The 20,269-nt window shown below is 42.7% G+C and overlaps 1 protein-coding gene across 2 annotated transcripts in view; it reads right to left on the bottom strand.

Moving 5' to 3' along the window:
* The window catches only part of ELMO1 (engulfment and cell motility 1), a 449,588-nt gene that overhangs the window by 342,999 nt on the left and 86,320 nt on the right, over window positions 1–20,269 (bottom strand). For both annotated transcript variants that reach the window (XM_075921743.1, XM_075921744.1), the window contains exon 3: window positions 1,288–1,328. In XM_075921743.1, coding sequence (XP_075777858.1) covers window positions 1,288–1,328 — 41 coding nt within the window. The remainder of the gene's footprint in view (window positions 1–1,287; window positions 1,329–20,269) is intronic.

Below are 20,269 nucleotides of genomic sequence, written 5' to 3'. Positions count from 1 at the left end.
CACCTAATATGTACCTAGAACATCAGATCATTATGCTGGAAAACTCTATAGGCAATAGCGTTGCCAGATGGTTTCAGAAAAAATATCGAAAAAAAGGGACCCCCCCCCCGAGAATCAGTAAAGCAAAAAAAAAAACCCGGAACCTGGTAAGCACTAGGGTTGCCAGACTGCCTCCGTATTAAGCCGGACAGCCCAGGATTTTTGCCTCTAGGCCGGGAAAAAAAAATCAGAAAGTACTGGACATTTTAGGTGTCCAGTATTTTCTGAATTTTTTACCCGACAGGAGGCGAAAATACCAAACTGTCCATTCAATGCCGTACACCTGTCAACCATAATGGGCAGGGAAAGTTTGTCTTGGTGATATCTACAGCACCAGACACACACAGATGTTCCTTACAATTTTTTAAAAATAGTAATACAAAAATCTACATCCCTTTTACTATATTTTTAGCTGTAGTTTATTGAACTGTGTAGTTTAATTTCTGCTATTTTGCATCCCTTATTAAAATTAAAACAGCACGTTTGCAACCATTAAACATGCTGTTTAAATATTAAAATATGACTGTTTCTTCTGATTGTTAAAAACCTTAACATACCAGGTTATGTTTAATATTCCACTTCTTTGCTGTTTGTTCCACAAACTGGGTGTTTGCAAAACATCCACGAGTCCTTGAAATATAGTTCACAGTTTATGCGTTTCTTGTCTTGTGAACTGAGAGATCCTCAGTAAAGAGGTTGCACTCTACGGTTGAAATTAAATCTCTAAATGCCTTATATAAGGGGTGCATAAGATTTGTGAAGGCTTTCTGCACAGGAATGAGTTTTGTGTTTTAATAAAAATAGAAGACCAAGTTAAACTACTTTTTAATCTTCCCAGTATGCAGTTTAAGCTACATTTAGCCAGACAGTGGATTTTGTAAATTCTAAGTCTGAAGATAAACTTTTTTTGAAAATCAACATAAAAATGTAAGGAAGTCATCACTAGCAATATTTTATCTTACATAAAATAGGCGTGTCTGTTATTTATTTTACGCCGTGTTCTAGCTGTGTCGATCTCAAACTATTAAAAGGCACAAGATGGGTAATCTTTCATCGGACAACATTTGTCTGTTGTTGAGAGAGAAAAACTTTTGAGCTTATGCAGACCTGTTCTTCAGGACTGGGAAACAAGGCTCTCTAAAGCTTCGTCTTTTGCCCACAGAAGTTGGTTCACTAAAAGACATTACCTCACACATCATGTGTCTCATTTATTTTAGCAATAAAAGGAAGTATGGTATCAGAACTTACCCGTCACAAACTTCTTTTATTATTGCAGACAATGGTTTTTTCTGATTAAAAAAAGAAAAATTCACTTTTAGAAAAATCACATCAGAGCAATTAAATAAGCATTTTACATTATTTCACTGGTTCAGTTCAATAATGCAAGTTAGAAGTACTTTTGCTTACTTTTTAATGTTTAGCTTGATAGCATTAAGAATTTTTGGGGTTTTCCATGCAGGAAATATACAAAGACATTAATACTATGCATCAGCATTATCATGACTTTTTTGTTGCAACACTTTAGCATTAGCTGTAAAGATACATTTTTGCCATCTTTACTCCTACAAGCATGCTTGCAGGGGGTGCCTGTGGAAAAATGAAGAAATCTTATGTGGACAATGCATCTCGTGGCCCAGCGTAAGCAGAAAATTCAAATTTCAGAATGAGCATTTTTCAGGAATCATGTAAGAAGCAACAGGCAAATAGTTTGATATTTTTAATCTGTATTTGTTGCTTCCAGGTATCAGCCATGTATTATGATAAATCTACATTTTGATTAAGTAAGTAAGAAAACAGAACAATGTATTCTATAATACTCCGTCCTAAATACATATTGCTTTCCTCCAATAAACATCGACTGAAAAGCGGTAAGATACCAGTTGTGTGAAATCTGCTTTGTCGTAAATATGCAACACAACCATTTTGTATGATGCCATATGGGCTGATTAAGGAGAGTTTCATGACTTAAAATCCCAAAATAGAAGGAACACTGTCTAGTATGGAGATGTTGCAACACTGTTACAAACATAGCAAAAGTGTATCTTTAGAATAAACAGCACTGTCTGGAAGTCGATAACAACAATAATAATATATACCCAGATGGCATACAGTGCTTCTCATGAGTAGATATCCAAGCACCTTCCAAAAGGACTATGCATCATTTCCTGAGGCACCGAGCAGTGAAACAACTTGCCCAAGGTCACCCAGCAGGCCAGCAGTGGAGACAGGAATGGAACCCAGATCTCATACGTCAACCCAGTCCATTAGACCACACAGTATCTTCACTTTGTGCTAGTAACAAAAATTGTGATTTTTAAGTTTGGTTTCACAATTTGATTTCTTTGAGCCTCAATTTCCCCATTCTAATCTCTTAAGAAAAACCAGTGGAAGGTTTCCATGTAAGACTTTACTCTTTTTTATCTGCCATCGCCTACACTGATAGTTCCCTGCATAAAAGTCAATTTTAGCAGGCCTTTTTGCCCATTTTCAGAATAAGTTAGCCACCCACAGAATCACAGTGGTAAAGCTGAACTCAAGTCTTCCTGGACATCACCCCAACTGCGGCAGATGCAGCGCAAATGGTGGGAGATCACGGTACAGAAAGCACTTGGAAAGGAGACACAATTCACTTCTAGAGCACCACCATTCCTTTGCTCCACATTCCTGGCTGGCTGCACAGAGTACAGCATCAGCTGCCACTTTTCTGCAAAAAAAGATTATGGGTAACATTGCAAAAGCACCCAAGAGACATGGCAGTATACGTCCCACTTATTTTCAGTGACTCTTAAGGTATGTCTACAATACCAATTTTTTCTGACACAGTTTACATCAGCATAAAACTACTGCAGTTAGTATATTGCCAGCACACGTGCATACTTCACTTCAGCACTGCACACACTCACCAGATGATCTTATGTTGATGCACACTGTGGTGCAACTCACCATCATCAAATACACTGTTTTGGGAAGTTTTATGGTGGAGAGAAACGAATTGGGAAGTTTTATGGTGGAGAGAAATGAATTGTACACAGGTGACCAGAACTGCAGGGTCAAGCTGCTATCATGCAACTTTCTCTATGCCATAATTTTTATGCTTAATTTGAAAATTCCTCAAATACACATGGGCCTTGTCATTTTCTACCAGCTCTAATAGAACCATGGAGCTTTCACTATTGTTATAAATCTTGCAAGCACAGGATGCACAATCTTCCAGTACTAGCAGAGCCACAAGAAGAGCCGTGAGGAACATGACCATTTCCTGAAGGGAAGATTGCTGGAGGACATTTCAAGGGCATTGGCAGCATTCACAAAGCAGTTGCAATGCTGTTTCTAGGCCTGAATATTAAGCACTGACTGGCCGGACTGCATCATAAGGCAGGTTTGGGAGGACAAGCAGGAAGAACATTTGGATGTGCAAAGCAACTTTTCTGGATCTGAGTGCTGAGCTTGCCCTAGACCTCCAGAACCAGTGTCAAACTAAAACTGGAGAAGCAAGTGGTGATCACACAGTGGAAGCTTCCAAAACTAAAAGTCAATGGGAAATCATTTTGGAGTTGGAAAATCCACTGTGGAGGCCACTGGTATGCAAGTATACACAATTATTTCCTGGTATGAAGAACTATGACTCTTTGCAACAAGCAGAGCACAGTGAATGGATTTGCAGCTATGGAACTCCCGAACTGCAGTGGAGGACTAGTCATGCATATCCCTATTTTGGCACCAGACCACTTAGTTACAGAATAGCTCAACAGAAAGGCCTGTTTTTCTATGGTTACACAAGCACTGGAGGATCACTTATACTAACTAACATCAGTGTTGGCTGGTCAGGGAAGGTGCATAATTCTCTAACTTTAAGAATACAAGACTGTTCAGGAACCTGCAAGCAGGGATTTGCTTTCCTGACTGGCAGATTACCATTGACAGTACTGAAATGTCAACAGTGATCACAGGGGCTCTTTCTCCCCTGACTCACGAAGCTGTGCACCAGCTACATCGATAGCACAGCAGAAGATGCAGAATAACAGTTAAATGTGCTGCTGGTAGGCTGAAGGGATGCTGGCATTGTTTACACACACAAGACTGGATCTCCGTTACAAAAATATCCCAGTGTTTATAGCTTCCTTCTGCATCCTACTTAGTATCTGTGAAGCAGAAGGGGAAGCACTGCCACTGGGGTAGAGGATAAAGATAGAGCCACCCTCTGCTGAGTTTTAGCAGCCAGACACAAGGGCAGTTAGAAAAGCACAACATGGAGTCACACAGTTCAGAAAGGCTTTGCAAGAACACTTTACCAGAGAGCCACAATGATGCATTGTGGAATAATATGCTCTACCTGCTGCGTGGAGGCCTCTTAGCACCTGTGGTGCTTTGTGTCCATCTACAAACAGAACACTGGCAATACACCTATTAATTCTGTGGTGCATGCTGTCCATTCATACTTATTACACTGTTTGTCACGGTGCACCTGAACTGGGTTTCGCAAATCAGTAACTATTCAGTGGGTGTTTTCACTACTGCCAGTCATTCAACTGCATATGTTGTAAACTATAATAAAAGGTGAATTGTTTTCCAAGCTATAGTTTTATTGACTAATGAAAATGCTTAAAAATTCTGTACAAGTTAAAAGCAAATATATTGGAATCTTAATAAATTCATGGAACAGAGTCCAAAGGAGGGGAAGGAAGATTCATGCCCATTTTAATCACATCAGCTGTGGCTCTCATAGGTCAGAGTATTTGAAGATGGGGTTGTCTTTAATCCCCACCAACCCACAGTGGAAGATGTAGGGGTTCAACCTGAATAGGATGCAGAATATTGAGGTGGGTGCAGAGAGGTGCTACACTGGTGTTCTCCACAAAATGCAAAAGGAGGCAGAGCTTGTAACTGTTGACCTTCTCGGTTCACTAGAGTCTGTAGCATCTGTGTTTGCTGCCAGAGAAACGCCATAATGTCTTGCTGTATCTCACACTGCTTTTCCTGCAGGGAGTCCTGGGCCTCTTTCAAAACAGTCTGCAATTTTTCACTCTCCAGGTTCTCTGCTCATGGTCTGATGCAGCACTGACTTCTGGGATCTCTTTGAACATGTCATCACAAGCCTTTTTGTGCTTCCTCCTTATCTGGATCACGTATCCTGCAGCTGTGCAGGGAGAACCAGTCAAGGCCACAACGGCAAAAGCTACCGATAAAGCACACAGATAAAGCACACATTATCAGCATGATCCCCATGGAAAGGGGAGCTCTGGATCTTAACTTTCTTTCCCCTGCTCTCCTAAAGTTTTAAACAAGATCTGTTTTCTGACACTACTATTACTTTGGAGCACTTGCACAAGGCACCAGCCATGGTGAGTATGGCCTGCTGGGATTGAGGGAAATGAAAAGGGAATTGCCCAGTTGCATAGCGCAATGGCACTGAATACTAGCACCATTTTCCACAAGTGATGATGATTTTAGTAGAGAGAGCACAGTGGCTGGTGGCATCCAATCTGGGCCCATTAGCCACAATCTTTTTACTGCAATGTTTCTAGCTGAAGATATCACTGATTGGCCAGCGAAAGCGCCCTGCCATGGAGGAAGAAATAAGGCTGCTGTCCCTAGAAACTTTCAGAAGAAGATTGCAGAGCGCCTCCATGGAAGTTGCGTAAAGCTCTCTCAAGAGGACTCAAGGGACACCCGTGTGTATGCAAACAAACTGCTCTACATGGCCCCTCCTACCTAACTCTACAGGGGAATGAAAAGCAGGTAACTATCTTTCTTGGTTGTACCCCTACCTCTTCTAGTACGAGTGAGTGAGAAGTAACTAGATGAGTTCTGTGAAGCTGGGGGTGCAACTATCAGACATCACTGCAATGGGAAGCACATTTACACAATCACCCAAAGCTCCTTCCCCTGCATCAGGCTCACCTGTGCTCAACTGCTGGGACTGACAGGACTGTGATGGAGTCTCCAACAGGTCCTGGCTTGCAGCATAGCTGGACCCCTGGTTGCATATCCCTATTTCTTCACTTCCTCCTCTTCTCCCTCGTCCTTACTGTTTACAATAATGGCCTGTGACTTGGGTTCACTGGAGATATCCACAGAGGTCTAGAGCATTGGGGAGCCCACCCTGGTTCTCCAGTTCCTACTCCTCCATCTCCCTGTGGGGCAAGAGCACTCAAAATCTACTAGCTTGGGTTCTCCAAAGCTCTGGTGTGTGAGGGGAACATGGGGAGTGTCTTTCTCCTTTTCAGTTGCGGGCCACGTCAGAGAGAGGGGTTTTTTGTTTGCTTGTTTCTCTTTTGTTTTTTCTTCTCACTTGTGTGCAGCCCCCAGCTGATTTTTTTTTCTGTAGGTCAGCAGCCCCGAACCCAAAAAAGGTTCCCCACCCTGGTCTAGCGCATGGTAGGTTCTCCACCAAGTATGGCACACAGCTCTTTATAAAACTAGAAGGTCTGTGGCTCAGCACTGGATTGACCATTCACCTTCCTGGCCTTCTGATATGCCTGGCACAGTTATGTCGTTTCCAGGAATTCCCCCATATGACCTGCTCATAGACGCCCACATTTCTATGGCTCGTCTGTACATGGGCTTGCACAGCGTCTTCTCCTCACAGGCCCAGGAGATCCAATATCTCCTTTCTACTCCAGGCTGGAGCACACCTGGAGCCGACATGCTCAGCCGAGCAGTTGCTCACAACAGTGGAGCGCTACTAGGTGTGCTCCCCAAGCGAGGCAATCAGGAAAAGTGATTTCAAAAATCCATGGGGTTTAAAGCAGTGGAGCAGGAGGGGATGCTTCTAGGCCCTGTAAGCCCTGGGCAGTGGAATTCACAGGTGTAATCAAAGAGGTCACTGTTGGGGGACAGTTGTTTTTTAGGACAGTTAAGGTTGACATAGGTAATGTAGGATCTTCATCTGCCGTGTGCTGACCTCAATGCACTGACCATAGCTCAACACTGTGTGGGGAGCTGGTGGTAGCATGTCAGCCAGCAGAAAGCAGAGTTAATATGGGGAGAAGACAAAGTTAAGTATAGACCCATGTACAACTAGGCTGACACAAGGTAATTTATGTTGACCTCACTTTCCAGAATAGACCAGGCCTTAGGCGCCTTACACGTCTAAAGATTTGTCCATGCACAAGCAAGTTGTATCAGTATAGTTGAAGCCGTCCAGTCCCCTAGAGTAGGCATATATTGGTAAAACTATGTTAACCTTACAATTTAGATCGACATAGGTTGGCCCCAGGGTGACACATGGAGGGGCACACGGAGGCACGTACACCCCAAATGCTGTGGGTGGGAGAAGCAAGAGGCCAAATCCTCTAAGCAGCCTGGGTTAGGGGTAGAGACTAGCAGTGGGGGGCCCTGGCACCCACAGCAGGGGCCAGGCATCCTGAAATTACTGGCAGCAGTGGGGAAAAGCTGAATGGTGTGGCGTGGCCCTAGCCTGCTCATATCCCCCAGGTCCTAGCCATGTTGGTTGAAGGGCGGGCGGAACCACCCCCCACACTCACCAGTGGGAAGCAGAGCAATGCAGCTAGAAGCCAGGGGAATGGACTGAGCTGAGGAAGTGGAGTGACATGGCCCCCACATCTGGCAGTGAATGCAGGGGGAGCCTGGACCCCTCCTGCTGGGGTCAGACTCCCCACTAATCCTCTGGGCCTTGGGCAAAGAAGTGGAGTGGGGCAGAGAGGAGGGAGTAGGGAAGAGGCAGGGCCTGGTGCGAAGAGGGGGTTGTCTCAATCCTCCACTGGGGTAGGAGTGATGTAGGGAGGAGTCACATGGGGAGGGGTGGTATGTGGCGGGTGCCCCTCCCCCCCCCCACGTCCCTCCTCGCTAGGTCAGTTGGGATATGAAAAATCCACACCCTTAAGTGTCATAACTATGATGACAGAGCTAGATCAATGGAAAAATGTTTCTATTTGCCTGGCTACCCTCACTCAGGGAGGTAGTATTCCCACACCAACAGAAAACCCCTTTTGTTCGCATAAACTGTATCTACAATAAGGGGTTATGCCTGTGTAGCTGGAATAGTTTCTGAGGTCACGTCCATAGTCTCTGACCATCTGGGAAGAGGAATAAGCTTCACCAGCAGACGGTGCTTTTATAATAGTTCAGCTCTGTTCCCACTAGGCTTTGTAGTCAGGTAGCTAATTCAGGGCTGGATTCTTTTAAAATGCCCATAAATGAAATAGCTATCCCAGTACAAATAACATCTTTAGACCAAGCAAGGTCATTTCTGAAAATGGGGCTTTTGCCTTTGAAAATTCTACTCTGCCACACTTCACCTGACCTTCCCACCATCTTGAACATTCAGGTTGGGACCCAGGACTTTACAAATGTGATACACTCTCTCTCTCTCTCTCTCTTTTTTTTTTTTTTTGGTAAGTTGTTTTCTCTATATTGTGCCACGGTACCTTAGTTGTATGAAATAATTTGATACTTGAAACTCAAAATTGTAAAGAAAATAAAGGCTCGAGTTTCTTAAGAACCTTAAGAAGTGGTTAAAAAGGAAAGCAAAAGAACCTAACATTAAAAACAGAAAGTGATACTCACTGCCCTTCAGGCCCCAGTCAGGATAAGGAACATGACTATTACCTCTGAAATCACTCAGTGGAACTTAGGTAACTGCAATGAATCAATAAATGGGTCTCTTTGGGGACACAAATTTGATCTCACACACTAGCCACTATCTAACTTCAGTATCTAACTTCACTATCTAACAGTAATTTGATACGAGCAAAAGGGGCTTTACAAATTAGCAACTGATAAATAAAAATTGAGGTCCTAATTAACTAATCTTACATCCTTCCTCTAAGGCACCTTCCCTATGAACAACTCCTTGGACATAATTCCTTTCCCCATTTCACACTACACTGACTGTCATCAGTGCAAATGTTCACAGCTGCAAGCAATAGGGTGTTTAAAAACATGTGATGGCTTCCACCAACTCCCTCTGTGGAATCATTCAAGTAGAGTTACATAATTCATGGCTGTAAAGAAGACTTGGGCAGACATCACATCAAATGTATCATGCAAATATTACAACACACACTGTACAGAAGGCATTCCTCTAGACCAACAAAAGAGTTATTTTCTCTGAAATGACAGATGGGCTAGCGACAAACTTCACTGCTCTCTCTCAAGAATTCCTTGATGTCGAGATACCTCTGCAGCCTTGCTATTAAATACTATATGAAGAATCTCTATGCTTGAACCAGTCAAAGAACAGTTTAATTTAATACATGTATGGTACTTTGTGATAGACAGCAAGTAGAAACTCCCCTCCCTTTAAAAAAAAAAACCGCTGTGAAAGACTCCTTTCTCTCTCCACAATCATGCCATTTCCCAGGCTGTGCTAGTGTAACAGTTTGCAAGTCTAGCTGTAAATATTGGCCTGGAGTCAAGCTGGGAATCATTGTTTTATTCCATTATTTTTAGCCCAACTCAAGTCAACCCCAGAATCCGTTTTATTGCATTCAGACTTAACTTTTGCTGGACTTGCAGTTCCAAAAAACAATTATGTTGGAGGTGGGAGTAGGCTTAACTACTGCTTTAAAGGATTCTGCCCAAAATCTGGCTTTTCTGTAGAAGTACCAAAACCTTATGTCACTGGTTGGTTGGTTTTAGCCTCTATGACCTTACCTTTGTTATTCTCTTTAGACCTATGATAGCTAACACAGTTAACAAACCTAATATGAACAAGAGAAGTTTTAATTTAACCTGTGTTAATGTGTAACAAACTTTCATTCTACCTCCCTCCCCCCAAACCATCTACATCAACCAGTTCACATATCAAAACAACTGCCTGGTATATACTATACTTTAAGCATTTTAGTTAACACCTTTAAAAGGCATCTTTTTCCAAACAGCTGCACAGTCTTCATTGGTGGTTCAAAGCCAATAAATGGCAGTGATTGCAAGTTACTCTCTAATGGTCGTTAGATGATCTATGTTTCATTAGACAGGGTCTAGGCCACAACAGGCACTAAACAAAACCGCCACCATAACTGAATTTTTTGCACATGGTCAGCAGAGTCTAAGGCAGTATCTTCTGTGCATAGTTGCTATCTCCGTCTGAACACCTAAGTGTGCCTAACCCAAGTATGGGCATTCCCACAAAATCATCCATGCTGTGTCCTATTTTTGCACCTGTTCACACAAGTGGGGAGACATATCATAGAATCATAGAATTCTAGAACTGGAAGGGACCTCAAGAGGTCAGAGTCCAGTCCCCTGCCCTCAAGGTAGGACGAAACACTGTTTAGACCATCCCTGATATATGTCTATCTAACCTGCTCTTAAATATCTCCCTAGGCAATTTATTCCAGTGTTTAACCACCCTGACAGCTAGGACCTTTTTCCTAATGTCCAACCTAAGCCTCCCTTGCAGCAGTTAAAGCCCATTGCTTCTTGTCCTATCCTCAGAGGTCAAGGAGAACAATTTAGCTATGTCTAGACTGCAGCACTTATCCAGGATACCAGACGAGTGCTGCGTCCAAGGAACACGTCCGCTTTTTTGAATTTTTTTTTGAAAAAGTGAACACGTTCTTCCACAATCCCTGTAATCCTCATTCAATGAGAAAGAAGGGATATGTTGAAAGAGCAGGTTTTTCCAAATTTTGGCATCAGGTTGACACGCCAAATATTGGAAAAGCCTCTTTTGACAGAAAAGCAGAAAAAGATACACAATTTGCAGTTTGCAGTTGTCTCCTTTTGAAACTAAACAAGCCCACTTCTTTCAGTCTTCCCTCATAGGTCATGTTATTTAGACCTTTAATCATTCTTGTTGCTCTTCCATGGACCTTCTCCAGTTTCTCCACATCTTTCTTGAAATGTGGTGCCCAAAACTGGACACAATACTCCAGCTGAGGCCTAAACAGTGCAGAGTGGAGTGGAAGAATGACTTCTCATATCTTGCTCACAACACTCCTGTTAATGCATCCTAGATTCATGTTTGCTTTTTTTTGCAACAGCACCACACTGTTGACTCATATATAGCTTGTAGTCCACTATGACCCCTAGATCCCTTTCTGCAGTACTCCTTCCTAGACAGTCACTTCCAATTCTGTATGTGTGAAACTGATTGTTCCTTCCTATGTGGAGTACTTTGCATTTGTCCTTATTAAACTTCATTCTGTTACTTCAGACCATTTCTCCAGTTTGTCCAGATCACTTTGAATTATGACCCTATCAGCCAAAGCAGTTGCAATCCCTCCTAGCTTGGTATGTTCTGCAAACCTAATAAGCGCACTCTCTATGGGTATGTCTACACTACCCCGCTAGTTCGAACTAGCGGGGTAATGTATGCATACCGAACTTGCTAATGAAGCCTGGGATTTGAATTTCCCGGGCTTCATTAGCATAAAGCCGGCTCCGCCATTTTTAAAAGCCGGCTTGTTCGAACCCCGTGCCGCGCGGCTACACGCGACACGGGCTAGATAGTTCGGAATAACTACATAGTTCGAACTATCTGTACGCCTCGTGGAACGAGGTGTACAGATAGATCGGAATGGCTACATAGTTCGAACTATCTAGCCCGTGCCGCGTGTAGCCGCGCGGCACGGGGTTCGAACAAGCCGGCTTTTAAAAATGGCGGAGCCGGCTTTATGCTAATGAAGCCCGGGAAATTCAAATCCCGGGCTTCATTAGCAAGTTCGGTATGCATACATTACCCCGCTAGTTCGAACTAGCAGGGTAGTGTAGACATACCCTTAGCTAGTATCTAAATCATTGATGAAGATCTTGAACAGAACTGGTCCCAACACAGACTCTTGAAGAACCTCATTTATTATGCCCTGCCAGCAGGATTGTGAACGGTTAATAACTACTCTCTGAGAACGGTTATCCAGCCAGTTATGCACCCACCTTATAGTAACCCCATCTAAGTTGTATTTGCCTAGTTTATTGATAAGAAGGTCATGTGAGACCGTGTTAAATGCCTTACTAAAGTTTAATACCACCATGTCCACCGCTTTTCCCTTATCCACAAGACTTGCTATCCTATCAAAGAAAGCTATCAGATCGGTTAGACATGATTTGTTCTTTATAAATCCATGCTGGCTGTTACCTATTACCTTATTTTCTTCCATATGTTTGCAGATGAATTCCTTAATTACTTGCTCCATTATCTTTCCTGGCACAGAAGTTAAACCGAGTGGTCTGTAGTTTCCTGGGCTGTTCTTATTTCCCTTTTTATAGATGGGCACCATATTTGCCCTTTTCCAGTCTTCTGGAATCCCTCCTGTCTTCCATGACTTTTCAATGATGATCGCTAAAGGCTCAGATACATCCTCTATCAGCTCCTTGAGTATTCTAGGATGCATTTCATTAAGCCCTGTTGACTTGCAGACATCTAACTTTTCTAAGTACAGTAAACTTCCGATAATCCGGCACTTTTAGGACCTAGGGGGTGCCAGATTATCAAATATGCCGGACTAGTTGGGGGAGTGCGCCCCTTGGCGCTGCGGGACCAACCCAGCACCACCCCAACTGCTCTGTCCCAGTATCCCCAAGTCAGCCGCTTGCTGAAACTGACCAGCGGCTGACTCGGGGAAGCCGGGGCAGAGCAGCTCCAACTGTCCGGCTGCCCGGAGCACTTCCGGGTTCCAGATGGTGCTGGACCATCAGGAGTGCCGGGCCATTGGATGCCGGACCACTGGAGTTTTACTGTAATTTTTAATTTGTTCTTTTTTATTTTATCTTATAAACCTACCCCATATTCCCACTAGCATTCACTATGTTAGGCATTCCTTCATCATTAGATTTCCTGATTAAGACAGAAACAAAGAAGTCATTAAGCACCTCTGCCATTTCCAAGTTTCTTATTGTTTCTCCCTCCTCACTGAGCATTGGGCCTGCCCTGTCCTTGGTCTTTCTCTTGCTTCTAATATATTTATAGAAAGTCTTCTTGTTACCCTTTGTGTCTGTAGCTAGTTTGAGCTAGTTGTGTGCCTTTGCCTTTCTAATCTTGCCCCTGCGTACCTGTATTGTTTGCTTATATTCATCTTTTGAAATTTGTCCGAGTTTCCACTTTTTATTACTCCTTTTTTATTTTTAGATAGCAAGATCTCTTGATTAAGCCAAGGCGGTCTTTTGCCATATTTGCTATCTTTCCTACAAAGTGTAATAGTTTGCTTTTGGCCTTTAATAATGTCCCTTTGAAAAATTGCCAACTCTCTTCAGTTGTTTTTCCTCTTAGTCTTGCTTCCCATGGGACCTTACCCACCAGCTCTCTGAGCTTACCAAAATCTGCCTTCCTGAAATCCATTGTCTCTAGTTTGTGGTTCTCCCTTCTACCATTCCTTAGAATCATGAACTCTATATCCCACAGTCCTTTGTACTGAGAAGCTCTAGGAAGCTCTCAGTCAGTTTGGACGATTTCAGGAAAACTTGGAAGTGTAGGAAGGCACTGAAGGACTACCAGCTCTGGAAATATTTAGCCTGCACCTCATTACAAAGTGGGCAGGCTCCACACACAAGTAAAGTCCAGGCTCTACGCCATACTCCCAGCCAGGCTTAAAAACACTCTCAAAACTTGGCTGAAAGGTTTTTCTGTTTCAACAGTTGGAGGATTAAAATTAAAAACCCATGCAAGAACCTGGATTAATTGTACAGTGAAGATACACCCTTCAATTTAAATAAATGGGCTTCCATCAGGCCAACACTGAAGCACACTGAACCAGTGTGACCTGGTTTGTATCCCTTTTTCCTTTGTTGTATTTGTTCTTGGGACACACTAAAGTCTTTGGTTTCCCTGGCTGATGCTGTTCATCACAGAAAGTAAAGGAACCTCTGAAGATGACTCTACTGTTCAATAATTTTTAAGCCTGCCCCAGAGAATCAGCAGATGCAGCACATCTGTTTAAGAAAAGACATCGTGGAGACAAGCAAACACAGGCCATTGTGGAACTGTACATCTGTCAGAAAACAGGTGAATACAACATTCTATCTATAATGAACACTATGCTACTGTTAACACATTTTCTGGTGCGAACACATTTTTTAGAAATTAATACAAGCTTCCCAACATCACGTAACGCAGACTATAAATATAGAGGTCTAGTACTTAGGCAACTGGGACTGCCAAGAACCTGGGTTTTCAATCCTCTGCTTTGTTACAAACTTCCTATGAGACACCAAGCAAGTCAGTACAAAGCCCCATACATGAAATGGGGACAAGGAGTACTTTACTGCCTCACTGGGGTCTTGTGGAGATGAATGCATTAAAAGACTGGGGAGATACTCAGGGTATGTCTACACTACCCCCCTAGTTCGAACTAGGGGGGTAATGTATGCATACCGAACTTGCTAATGAAGCCCGGGATTTGAATTTCCCGGGCTTCATTAGCATAAAGCTGGCGCCGCCATTTTTAAAAGCCGGCTAGTGCGAACCCCGTGCCGCGCGGCTACACGCGGCACGGACTAGATAGTTCGGATTAGGCTTCTAATCCGAACTATCTGTACGCCTCGTGGAAGCCTAATCCGAACTATCTAGTCCGTGCCGCGTGTAGCCGCGCGGCACGGGGTTCGCACTAGCCGGCTTTTAAAAATGGCGGCGCCGGCTTTATGCTAATGAAGCCCGGGAAATTCAAATCCCGGGCTTCATTAGCAAGTTCGGTATGCATACATTACCCCCCTAGTTCGAACTAGGGGGGTAGTGTAGACATACCCTCAGATACTACAGTAATGGCAGCCCTATGCATAAGAACATAAGAACAGCCGTACTGGGTCAGACCAAAGGTCCTTCTAGCCCAGTATCCTGTCTACCAACAGTGGCCAGCACCAGGTGCCCCAGAGAGGGTGGACCGAAGACAATGATCAAGCGATTTGTCTCCTGCCATCTCTCTCCAGCCTCTGAAGAACAGAGGCCAAGGACACCATTTTATCCCCTGGCTAATAGCCTTTTATAGACCTAACCTCCATGAAATTATCTAGCTTCTCTTTAAACTCTATTATAGTCCTAGCCTTCACAGCCTCCTCTGGCAAGGAGTTCCACAGTTTGACTACATGCTGTGTGAAGAACTTTCTTTTATTCGTTTTAAACCTGCTACCCATTGCGTACCTCTGATGCTTAAAGGAGCAAAGTACATTTCTTCTTTCCTTTCATTCTGAGCTGTAATTCAGCTGGCACCCCATACTCCTCCAAAATGCACTCGCCTCTTTTTTATCTCACAGATGATCTCAATAAGAAGTGATGAAGAAACCGAATTGTATCTCTCTCTCCAAGAGCCAAACATATTATTCCTTCACTTCCCTACAAGAAGCCCACCCAACATGCAAGGATGTACCAACTTCCTGCTCCCCTATCGGCTACAAAATGCCCTCAATGGCTCCTCAAATGCCATGAAATCCCAACTGCATACCGCAGAGGTTCTCAAACTTTGAGGTACCCCAAGCCCCTAAAATACTAACTGAATTTGTGTGACCCCCCCACCCTTACTGCTCCAAAGTTGTTAAGCAAAAAAAAGGGGGGGGAGCCAAAGTTGTACCACTTTGTCCAGTTTGGGACTCCACACTAACCGCCAATGCACCCACCCCTTCCCCTGAGCCATACCCCCAGTCTCCCCATCCCAGTGCACTCCCCTATGCCTTAGACCCAGGCCCCCTTAGCGCCCCCCCATCCCAGTGCACTTCCCCCCCTCCCTCTGAGGCAGGCATCCTCAGCGACGGGAGCCCCACTCCAATCAAATCTTCCGCCTCCCCCACCACAGAGCCAGGCACGGAGGAACAATCTTACTTTTAAAGTGGCTGCTCCTGCCACCACTCCCTTCCTTTTCCCTCTCCATCCCCTCTAATTGACATTTTTCCTTCTCTTTCCCTCCCTATCTCCTCTTTTTCTGCTGTTTATTTGCAACTCTAAACTCCTGGCTCCATTCATCTGAAGAAGTGGGTCATGCCCACAAAAGCTTATGATACCATCTACATTTTGTATTAGTCTCTTATGTGCTACAGGACTACTCGCTGTTTTAAGTTTTTTCAGTTACAGATTAACACAGCTACCCCTCTGAAACTTTTAAAAGTATAGTGTCATTATTTCCAATGCTGCAAATGTAAGGATCACACTGCATGGTTTCACGGAAATTGTGGCACTACTAAAAACTCACAAACATCACTTCATCTTCAGTCTTCTTCTGCAAAATTAACCGCTGTGAACGGCTTTGTAAAATGGTCCAGGCTTTTTTCTTGAGCCATGTCTGCAACAGCAAGCTAGAGGCGCAGCTGTACCGATACAACTGTGCTCCTGTAAGGTCGCTCACATAGCCGCCTTATGCTGATGGTAGAGAAATCTCCCATTGACATAACTAAATCCGCTCAATGATATAGTGGTAGCTCTGTTGGCAGGAGATAGCGCAGTGAGCATGAGCGCTTAGGACAGTGAAACTTACATCACTCTGGGGGGAAAAGGGTGTTTTCCACAGCCAGAGCAATAAAAGTTTTGCTGAACTAAGTGCTAGTGAAGTCATGACCTTAGAAAGCATCCCTGGGTATTGCGTATCCTCCGGATTGGGAAGGAAGGAAGAAGCAATGTTCTAATAGGGACGGAAATGTACACTCCCCTCCCAGGCCCATTATTGTAATAGCACAGCTAAGTGAGTGAGTGAGATTATGTTTCTTACTCGGCTATCAACCTGAAGAGTAAAAGCCTTCAGCACTACACCAAGTACGCAAAGAAGTACACATTGAACCTCTCTTGTCCAGCACCCTCGGGACCTGACCGGTGCCAAATCAGAAAATTTGCCGGACCACAGGCGGTTAATATTGTCTAGCAACATTACCAACACTTCCACTGCTTACTAGACCATCAGAAGACATTTAGGGGTAAATCAGAGTGAAATAACAGCACGGAACACTAAGAATCAGGATCAGTGGCCGTAAACAAACTTTACGGGACTGCAGGAAACTTGGCCACCCCCATGAAAAGTGGACATCCGGCTAACTAAAATCATTCTGAATGACGGATGTTTCCAGACTAAAGAGTTCTAGATAAGAGGTTCAACCTGTATTTAGCAGCAGAAGTATCCTATTACTGCCCTTTCTGCTAGATTAATTATTACAGCGTTTGATTATAACTCATTAATTTTAAATACCATGCTGCAGCCCATTTCTATTAATATCCTCCCCTGCTCCACTAACTTCTGCCACTCCCCTCCCTATTTAACATAGCAGACGAAGGGGAGGGAGTTTTTATTTGTCAGTAAGGATGCCCCAGCCATGTGCCACTGAAAGCCAATTCTCAACCATTCAGAATGTGGTAGGAAAATCTGCAGTCAGACTAATAAAACTGAACACTTGTCTGTAACGTAACTCTTATGAGAATGGCACTCTGGCACCATAGCAAAAAACTACTGTTGCTCCTCTAGTTCTGACCATTACAGTCCACTAGTAGAAAAGAAATAATATTTTTTCATCATCCACTGTAATTGAACAGTTATTGATTCCTGATGTTACCTATACTTGTACGTTAATGCACTGATTTATACCTTACATATTAAAGTATCCGGACTACTCTTTCCAAAAGGTTTTGTTGTACAAGGGCAGTGATTTCTCTCCTCCCCCCCTCCACCCAAAAAAGCTTTCTATTATTCTTACAAAATAATTGGTGCATTAAGTGAAAGAGACATAACTTCCTTATGAATGCTACTAACAATCCCTTCTTGTATTAAAACTAGAAGATTTTACAAGTGTATATTTTCAGTATATATGCTCTTTACTGCATTTCATTAAGGTTGGACAATGAAACTACTTTGGCCAGTTTCCACTTTATCATCTGTTTCATTTTCTTTTGTGTAAAATAAAATAACTTCATTGAATTGAAAAAAAAAATCCCTCAAATCATTAAATATTTATAATCTTTATTTAAATTCTCAGGACCAGACTATGAATGGTGTAAACTGAAATAGTGCCAATGACTTCAGTGAGTTGGTTTTAATGGAGTTGTGCCAATTTTCACTAACTAAGGATTTGACTGTAAATTAGGAACCTAAAATTACTTAGGAGTCCCCTTACAAAAATATCTCAATTGTCCCTTTGATTGTGGAAAAAGTAGAATACAGCAACTTGCAATGTCTCAAAAAGAAAGAAAACCCATTGAAGTTATATTCTACCACATTTATCAGCAATGCTAGCCAAAAAATAAAGTAGAACACCCCCAAAATTGAAGAAACCACTATTAAAGGATCAGGTCATTGATTAGACCTAGGTAGTCAACACTTAGAAAAGGCATTAATATAAAGTAATACATATGGTTCCCGTAATGTGCTTCATTACATTGTGTCAGTAAGAAAACCTCAGTTGACAGTATTCCTGTAGCTTTTGCCAGTTTTTGAAATATGTGAAACTAAATATTTTTATTCAGGTTTCCTACTCATGTAATTACAGATGTAAAACATTTTGTATCTGGATTAAATTCAAGAAGTTGAAAGGGATTCCACAAGTAATGTACTCAAGAGGAGAATTTCTCTCACTATTTAAAACAAAAAATAATTAATCAATCTGCTTAGTAATAATGCAAACATACATTGGTAGCTTGTCAATGACAGTTTTGGAGAGTTTCGTAATGCCAGTGGTTTATCATGTAAGGAAGGAATATTTCACGTCTTCTATAGTGAAATATATTAAAAAAGTGCACCTCACACGTGACAATGTGCCAGAGGTAACATTATCTGCTAATAAAGTCAGGACCACTGACAGGGAGGACCATGGGGGCAGCTGCCCCAGGGCCCAACATTTTAAAAGGGCCCAGAGTTCCCAGTTGCTGCTATCTCAGCAGCTTCAATGACCAGAACCCTGTGCCCTTTATATCACTGCCAAGGGGTGCCCTGCAGCCTTGGAGGCACTGAAGGGCTGGCTGGGGGAAGCTAGCCCCCTGCTCTCATTTCCCCCTGCTCTCATAACCCTGCGCTCCTTCTAGGACCTGTCAAAGTCTCATGTCAGTTTTGGCTAACGTATTCAAACAAACTATTTTCCCTCCTTTTTTCCATAGATTGAACTATATTATGGCGTGTTCCATGGCATTTCAGATTTGATTTGATGCATCTAGTCAGTGATATACATTTCTTCTTTTATTTGCGTGTAAAAAAATTACACTAAAATGATATTTCACACATTGTATCTGTCATCTCTGTGTATTCCCTGCATTGCCCACAACTGCTAAATTCAAGACTTACTCCAACAAAAATGTGAGAGATCATGTATTTCTTTCCCATTCCTATATTTTAGAGAATAGTGAATGAAACAAGTTATGAAGTGGTCAAATTTTTTTTTGGGGGGGGGGGGGGGATATAATATTTATATGCTAAAAATAAAAATAAAACCAGGTAAAACCCACCAGAGCTTGAAAACTTCAGTGTCTAAACCCTAACTAGCCTGAGCTCCCCCCGACTTCAGTGCGAGTTTTGTACATAGAGGACTTAAAGGATCAGCCCTACATTTGATTGTAGACTATGGGATGCTTTCATGGAAGGGCCATCAAACTCTTCCAAGGGAAACGTTCAGGAAAGTGTAAACTTAACCAACATCAAAAAGTGATCAAATCTGTAAAAAAAAAGTACAGAGAATTTTTCTCTAATCTTTGTCAGTGATTGATTGATAGATAAATATAAGTGGTACTCAAAATTTCCAAACACAGAAGGCAGCACAGTCCCTGCAACAAATTAGGATCAAATCAGCTGCATTTCTGTCAACAAGACAAGCTTGTACTTTTAAAATACCACCTTGTCGTGCAAGAAAGAAATATGTTAGGTGGGATTTTTCTTCTTGTTTCATTTTTGCAGGACCTCAGGGTTATTCAGTGGAACATATCCTGCAGGGTAGGTGGAGTTTTCAAGTTTCCAGAGGCAGTGTGGTCTAGTGGATCATGACATGGATGGTGATTCCAGAGAATCAATTTCTATTCCTATCTTGGCCACTGGCATGCTGTGTGATCTTAGGCAGGTCATTTCACCTCTTGGTACTGCTTTCCTTTCCCATCCTTTGTCTTCTCTATTTTTATTGCAAGCATTTTGGGTAAGAAAGCTTTCTACACAGAGCTTAGCCCAATGCAGCCATTATTTTGCTTTGGACCTCTAAACACTATGATAAACATTACAAAAAAGGCATCATGGCTAGAGGTAAACATTTTCAGATGCTATTTTCAGTTCATGAAGTCTCAAGTTATTTATTTTTTTTTAAGCAGGACTTTTTTTGTTTGATTACTTAAAAGGAGTTAAGTTACGTTTTTCAGCTTTTGGCCTAACAGTTCCTGTTGGAAGCAAGT

The sequence above is a fragment of the Pelodiscus sinensis genome, chromosome 2, assembly GCF_049634645.1.
Source record: "Pelodiscus sinensis isolate JC-2024 chromosome 2, ASM4963464v1, whole genome shotgun sequence".
In the NCBI taxonomy this organism is placed as follows: domain Eukaryota; kingdom Metazoa; phylum Chordata; order Testudines; family Trionychidae; genus Pelodiscus; species Pelodiscus sinensis.
Note: the sequence above shows the minus strand (reverse complement) of the source record. Positions and strands in the feature narration are given on the sequence as shown.